The following is an 8,555-nucleotide window of genomic DNA, read 5'->3' as shown; positions in this document are numbered from 1 at the left end:
ACAGTGGTTACCATATATATATACATACTAGCAGCCCACTCGGCGTCGCCCGGTCATAAAGTACGCATAATATTATTTTTTATTCATACAGAAACTGAGACATGTGCATGCGAGTATTATGTTGTTTTCTAAACAGTTCACTTCTTGTATGTTAAAAAAAAAAAAGAAAAAACCTCGGTCAGAGATCGAAACCCAAATACAGTGGGTCAAGTGCGATAGACATTACGGCGGCTTGGCGCGTTTTTTATAAAGTGTTTTCAAACCTACTTAATCTTAACTCCACTCCTTACATCATCAACGCTCTGATCCCCATCTGGCATCAATTGGGATGGATGGCTCTCGTCTGGGAGAGGCCCCGTGTTTTGATAAGCTTCTGGGTTTGACCTTTACTCCTGATCTGAAATGGAACACGTATGTCAAGTCTGTTGCCAAGGTCGCTGGAAAGATGGTGGGATCCTTCTACCGCTCCAGAAGATATCTCACTACTGATGCAATTCTCTATCTATATAAAAGCCAAGTACGTCCAAGGATAGAATACTGATGCAATATTTGGGCAGGAGCTGCTAAAAACAACCTATCCTGCCTTGACAGAGTACAAAATAGACTTCGTGGCTTAGTGGGGGATGCCCTTTTCTCTACCTTGCAACCTCTCTCCCACAGAAGAGACGTTGCGAGCCTTTCCTTGTTTTATCGTTATTTCCATGGCAGGTGCTCGTCTGAACTCCAATCTCTGGTCCCCCCTCGCCAATCTTTCACGAAAAACACCCGTCTAGCTGAATCCACTGTGAGAAATTTCCCCCACTCTTTATCTGTGCCTAAATCAAAACGTGGATTCCATGAACAAAGCTTCTTTCTTAGAACTGCACGCCTGTAGAACTCTGTTCCGTCTGCCTGCTTCCCACCTGACTACAACTTGGATGTGTTTAAGTCCAACGTTAACAAATTCCTAATGAACCGACCCTTAAGTAAACATTTCATCAAATCTCTACACTAGCGTAATGTACTTGCAATAACCCTTATCCCTGAGTGGCTTCCGGGCCTTGATAAGTGGTGACCACTGTGTAAAAAAAAAAATGTGAACATAACAAATCTGGATTTCATGTTTTCAATTTTGCCTCCCCCTCTTGAAACCGTTTTTTCCGGATAAAAACCGATTAAAATTTTTCCACATGTCTGAATACCCTATATACCAAATTTCAAGTCTGTAGATCGAAAATTCGTTGAGTATTTTGGTTAAGAGTTTTCCTTTCTCTCACATACACAAACACAGTCCCACACACACACACACACACACATATATATATATATATATATATATATATATATATATATATATATATAATTATTTTTTGCTATAATAATTAAATACCTACAGACACTAGTGCTTCATCCTTTCGGGATTCTTCAGTGGAGGGTGTCACGATTAACGCTAGCCGAACGATTCGAACCCCGCACCACGAGATATCTCTGGTTCGATTAGCAGAGACCGTATTCATTCGGCTACCATTAACCGCGTGAAATAGCGTTGAATTTAAACATTTTAATTTTAAATGTTCAATTATGTCAGTCAGAGAGTGATCTAATCGTTATACGATGATCTATGCATATATATATATATAAATTATATATCTATATATATATATATATATATATATATAAATTATGTTTTTAACTCTTTTTCAAAGTGTTTTTTAACATGTTTTATTAACTGTATGCTCGTATATATATATATATATATATATATATATATATATATATATATATATATATATATAGATAGATAGATAGATAGATAGATAGATAGATAGATAGATAAAATGAAAATTACAATTGCATTTACCAAAATGACCCAAGATTGTAAAATTAAAGTAAATTATAAATATTAAAGAATAAATATTTATAAACTTATCTCAGCCAGATATAAAAGCTCGATAAAGCCAAATAGGAAATAGAGCTTATAATATGAGCAAACAGTTAATGAAATATGTTAAAAAACACTTTGAAATGAGTTAAAAACATATTTAATCTGAAAAGGAAACACTAGATAAATGGATAGTCCTTAATCCGCGGAGTTTCGAAGAAATACTCTCCTTATCATCAGAGGGTAGGAATTAGCAAAATGCAGGATCGGATTTTGTATGCAGAAGTATTTGATGAAACAATAAATAAGTCAAAGATCTTACTTGAAAACAAAATAAGTTAAGCAGAGGAAATATGGTAAAGAAAAAGGTGATTATACATTAATGGATAGTCTGGTGGAAGATAAAAAAAAATCCATTGACGGTAAAATCCAAATGTCAAACTTCAAGAAAGTTAAAAGAATTCCCATTTGTACAAGTAAATCTATCTAGGGTTTCCTTTTCAGATTAAATATGTTTTTAACTCATTTCAAAGTGTTTTTAACATATTTCATTAACTGTTTGCTTTTATATATATATATATATATATATATATATATATATATATATATATATATATATATATATATATAATCAGGTCAAAGCTATTCAAGGGTGATAACTAAGATATATATTTCTGATAAATAATCGGTTTAAATTAGAGGCCTTACTTTACCTTAAGAATAAGATTTTTCAGGACTTGTTTCTTTTGTGGAAAGCAACCATTTATTAAGTCGCCTGAAAAGGACTTCTGGTTTGGGATAGAAAGTTGATTTTCTGGTCAGATTTTGAATATTAGCGTACGTATATATATATACATGTATATATGTATGTGCATAGCCATGCATCTACATATACAGAGGTTTTTATGCATACTAGCAGGGAGACTCGATGCTACCCGGAATTAAATGATAATCAACGAAAGTTTTGCACTCCCATATTTTTAGTGATATCTGAATTGGGACAATCGACCATTTTTTCTATCAAATCGATTGACTGCCTGCTCTAGTTGGGGACCCATCTCCTGTAACTTAGAGGAAACTTTAAATGCCCTCGTCCGCAGTAATTTTGTATACAATACATTGTAGTATACATTGCAATGTTAAAGACAATGTATGGTGGACAAAGTCACATAAAAGTTTAAACTCACACACACACACACACACAAAGTTATATAATAGTAGATAGATAGATAGATAGATAGAGACATATAGAGACATGCATGCACCTATATATGTGCGTGTGTGTGTGTTTGTGTTTAAATACGTATACCTCAATATACATATATATATGTATATATATATATGTATATATATATATATATATATATATATATATATATATATAAAATAACAATTACAATTAAATTTACCAAAATGATCCAAGATGGTAAAATTAAAGTATATTATAAATATTAAAGAATTAATATTTATAAAATTATCTCAGCCAGCTCGATAAAACCAAATAGGAAATAGAGCTTATAATACGAGCAAACAGTTAATAAAACATGTTAAAAAACATTTCCATTTGTACAAGTAAAATCCAATACATAAAATCCAATATATATATATATATATATATGTGTGTGTGTGTGTGTGTGTGTGTGTGTGTGTGTGTGTGTGTGTGTGTGTGTGTGTGTGTGTGTGTATAAAATATTAATTTGTAAATGATAATGCAATTCTGTAGAAAATCTTAAGTGGGAGAGCTCAATGCGTAAATCATTTAAATCGTTGCATAAACTTGCTTTCTCGAATTCACAATGTTATTGAAGGGATCATCACTTGTCTACCATGAAACACGGTTTCGGGGATTTAAAAACAAAATAGTATATTTATCATGGCTCCTCGGCAGTGTTCATCAAACATCACCTCTCTTAATCACAAGAACAAACTGTGTTCCAGATATTAGATCTAGTTTCCTGCTAAAGATCAATTTGGCTTACCTATTCATGCTATCAAAAAATGTCTTCCTTACCTGTGAGATTCGTTCCTGTATCCAAATTTAATGTTTTAATAAGTAAGTAAGTATATATATATATATATATATATATATATATATATATATATATATATATATATATATATATACTTACTTATTATATATATATATATATGTATATATATATATATATATATATCGAGAACTTTTGCCCATTGTTTGATTATTATTATTTACAAACGTAGCATTTTCTATTCTTGCAGTCGATAATATATATATATATATACACACACACACACACGTGTGTGTGTGTGTGTGTGTGTGTGTGTGTGTGTGTGTGTGTGTGTGTGTGTGTGTGCGCGCAGGATATCAAGCCAAAGCAATATGATACCAAAATTTTTAACCCCGACTGAGGAGAGCCAGTAGGATTTGAACCCTCACTGACAGAAAAACAGATATAACATTCATTCTAGTCGAGGTAAATCGGCTTCCTCCAAAGGAGGAAGTGTAATGGGAATATTTATTTCACAGTCGCATGCATATCCCTGTCAGGAGAGATGACAGTTATTAGGGTTTTGCAGTTCTTGCGGAATGGTCACAAGGTCCTCCTACATACAGCGTCTGGTCAGAACCAAATGGTCATCCATTTATTACTGACCAGGTTTAACCTGGTTTTACCTTCAGTAATCTAACGAGGATTGGTTTCCCAACGTGATTATGTCATATGATGTGAACCTTGATGGGTCAAGTCAACATGATACCGTTGGTTTCAATTTGAACATGCACTGACTAGAAAACGATGGTGTCATCTTGACTTGATGCTCTATAACACCATTATAAGTAAATATTATATTCTTATTTTTAGTGATTTACTTTTTGGAATAATTTAAATAATTGAGCACTCTGGTATTTCTTTCTTCTAGTATTATCAATGCACACACGCACATACACACACACACACACACACACACACACACACACACACACACACATATATATATATATATATATATATATATATATATATATATATATATATATGTACTTATATATTTTTATTACTGTTTTATCTGCTTGGTTACACATGTTTCCGTTACCGAATCGTATCTACGACCCAGCAACGTTTGCTCTGCAATAGTATTGAGCACTTTGTTCAGAGTTTTACTAATTACCATTTTTGCTATATATATATATATATATATATATATATATATATATATATATATATATATATAATCTAATTGATAATCGATATATATATATATATATATAATCTAATTGATAATAATATACAGGGTGTCCGTAAAGTTACTATACCGTCTTATTGTTTTATTGTATTATATTTGTATTAATAGTTAATATTTTTTTTTAATATATTACAGGGTGTCTGTATAGTAACTTGTAAGACTGTATAGTAACTTTACGAACACCCTGTATATATATATATATATATATATATATATATATATATATATATATATATATATATATATATATATATATATAATCTAATTGATAATCGGCGACTCTAACCATTTGACCAGAGGGTGATCGATGTTTTGAAGTTATATTTCAATGTCTTTAGAAACATTTTCAACCACTAGACAGTAATTCATATTCAATGCAAGAGTGAATACACGAAAAGTCTTTTGCATAGCAAGGGGTGCGCAATTAGAAACCCCAAGTCTCTGGTACAGTCCAGAGATATTAATACGGTGTTTTCCTTCTTCTAGATGAGTTGCCAAACCGCGGCTCACATTACTATTTAATCTATATCTGGAGGAGAGGATATATGGATTCATAGGTTTCTGAAAGTTTTATTAGAGTAAGCGATGGAGTAACCATTACAGACCTCGAACCCGGCACGCGTGTGTGTGTGTGTGTGTGTGTGTGTGTGTGTGTGTGTGTGTGTGTGTGTGTGTGTGTGTGTGTGTGTGTGCGAGCGTATGTGTGTGTTAGGACGATTAATCGGAAATTAGAAAAATCGGAATTTTGGGGGGTATCAGAATCGGTATCGGAATCAGATAATTTGTATCTATTTTCCAATGCCAAAAACGATTCTTTTAATTGTCTTTTCTATTTAATTTTTTTTTTTTAGAGAAAAATCTTTCATTGCTAGCAATAATGATAAAATAATAAATATTTATTGATTTTGAACCACCACTAAAACTAAAATCTATCCAACAACATTTACAAGTGTGATTTTATGTTTCAGAAAACATGTGCTTTTATGATAATCGAAACAAAATAACAATTTTATGGCTAAATATTTAGATATTTATAAAGAATCGGAAAGTGTATCAGAATCGGGAATTTAGTACGGAATCTGTAATTGTATCGGAATCGGGAAAAATATTGAGATCGTCCCATCACTAATATATGTATATATATATATATATATCTGTGTGTGTTTATATATATATATATATATATATATATATATATATATATATATACATATATATATATATATATATATATATATATATATATAATGGGTCAAGAAATTCCAACGAGAGAAAGATGTATTTAAATAAGGGGGTATATATATATATATATATATATATATATATATATATATATATAGTATCCCCCCCCCCCAAAAAAAAACAGGACATTTAATTGTTTTCCTGTGCATTTTACAGTCAACGGAGAAAAAAAGGCCAAAGACCCTAGTGTTTTGATGTGATGTTTTGAATATAATAAACTAGTTATGAACAAAGTTTCATTTCATTCGGACAAAACACTAACAAACGGGGCTTAATTAGAGTTGGGGCCCGTTTTTTTTTTTAGAGGGGGTCACCCTGTGTATATATATATATAATTATTGCATTTTAAAAGTCAGACCCAAATAGCATTAGAGCTAAAAATCAAACTTTGCTTCTTGATAGCCAATTTTTTATTGTTACACCGTGTCACTGCCAATATTATGATTAGGAGCAAACTGTAGTATATGTTCTGCTTCTGCTCTGATACCTTTTTCCCAAAGTCACAAAAGAAAATATCCTTTTTGAATTAACATTTTTCCGTGCTCCAGACTGCCCCGTTTTGGGGGAGCTGGATTTTTTTCACCTTTAAAAAAAAAAAAAAAAAAAAAAAAAAAAACGTGCTTATGTCTAACTGCCCTCAGGTGGTTTGTGTGTGTGTGTGGGGGGGGGGGGGGGGTTATGATCTTTCAATACAAAACAATTTTTTTTTTTTTTAATCACTGTAAAAATAAAAGTCAGTGACGCAGATTTTAAATTGGAACATATGATAGGGGTGTTCTACATTAAGTTTACGAAGACGAACTGTAAATAAGAAAGAGTGCGTTATTTATTTAAGACTCTTATGACTAGCTTTTCGTGGCGTTTAACTTTGCAGTGTTGATCTCTGATAGCTGGGCAGTCCCGTTTATCGTTACCTACTCCGAAAATATTAACGTTATGACTCATCAGAGATGGATTTGCCGCGAGATAAGTATGTTAGATTTCCGCTAAAGAACGAAACCGGATAAAGAAATGTTAAGATTTTTTTCCTTTAATCGAAACATGTATAATTTGTCGATTTAAAACAAGAAAAATAAATGAAAAAGGAAAAAAACAAACAAACAGACAACAGTGATTGAAAGAAAGACTCAGATTCGCCAGATGTATGCATTGCGATCACAATAACCCGAGTTGGAACGAGGGAGGAAAGCACGGACGATACGTAGGGTAGCAAACGGGTATCTGTCTTACCTTGGACTTTACCATGAACCTCAAAATCCACAGAGAGCAAAGTGCCTGCCATGGCTAATAATTCATATCCAAACGCTACATTTTTATCGGTTGCGTTTGATTGTTTCTGCTTTCGGGTGCGGAGAAAAGAGATCAATGTCCAAAGTGAGTCGCTTTTTTTTTTCTTTTGAAATTTTATTTTATCAACGGGGTAAAAAAAAGTAGAGACGTTTCCCGCACGGAAGATGGCTGGAACAAGTCGTGTTCAGTCAATAGCTTTGCGTGAAGTGTGGTGTATACCTGTTGCTGTGTGGTGATATAGCAGATAGACGGCAGTGTGCGTAAGGACACGCCGAGTAGGCAGTGCTTGCGCGTTAAGTAAGTGAGGGTGGGGTTGTGCAGCGAACGGGGGCGGTGAGGCGCTCAGCATGGTGTAAATGTTTGAACGCGGGGGACGCGACGCGTACACGTACACACACGCACACAACTACAAACAAACACACACACACGCACACATACAAACAAACAAACACACACACATATATACAACGATGCAAGCAGAACTGATCAGCTGTATATATGCATTTTGCTCTACATATGGTCAAGGCACTATGAGTATAAATAAGTTAAAGTGTCAGTTACTACGCATGGGCGTACGAGTGTGTGCATCCGTGTGTATATATATATATATATATATATATATATATATATATATATATATATATATATATATATATGTGTGTGTGTGTGTGTGTGCGTGTGTGTGCGCGTGCGCGCGTTTGTGTGTGTGTGTTAGTGTGTGTGTGTGTAAAAGTTATCTACGGACATGTGATCCGTCGCCTCAAGAACTCATCATTGTGGCTAAACGCTGCAAGATTCGACGCCAGTTGTAAATAATAGTAATGGTATTTGTATATACAGAGAGAGAGGGAGAGAGAGAGAGAGAGAGAGAGAGAGAGAGAGAGAGAGAGAGAAGAGTGTATTTAAACGTGGGATGACATATGTGCCTATAATTTTTCTC

The 8,555-nt window shown here is 33.3% G+C and overlaps 1 protein-coding gene across 2 annotated transcripts in view; it reads right to left on the bottom strand.

Annotated features, from left to right (window-relative positions):
- The window catches only part of LOC145256460 (acylphosphatase-1-like), a 417,812-nt gene extending 409,655 nt beyond the window's left edge, over positions 1-8,157 (bottom strand). Inside the window, exon 1 of one of the 2 annotated variants that reach the window (XM_080115389.1) lies at positions 7,556-8,157. In XM_080115389.1, coding sequence (XP_079971515.1) covers positions 7,556-7,607 — 52 coding nt within the window. In that variant the 5' untranslated portion in view covers positions 7,608-8,157. The remainder of the gene's footprint in view (positions 1-7,555) is intronic. The other variant, XM_080115390.1, reaches the window with a different exon arrangement.
- Positions 8,158-8,555: the final 398 nt, after the last annotated feature.

The sequence above is a fragment of the Euprymna scolopes genome, chromosome 32, assembly GCF_053919585.1.
Source record: "Euprymna scolopes isolate OS-2025 chromosome 32, ASM5391958v1, whole genome shotgun sequence".
Classification (NCBI taxonomy): Eukaryota; Metazoa; Mollusca; class Cephalopoda; order Sepiida; family Sepiolidae; genus Euprymna; species Euprymna scolopes.
Note: the sequence above shows the minus strand (reverse complement) of the source record. Positions and strands in the feature narration are given on the sequence as shown.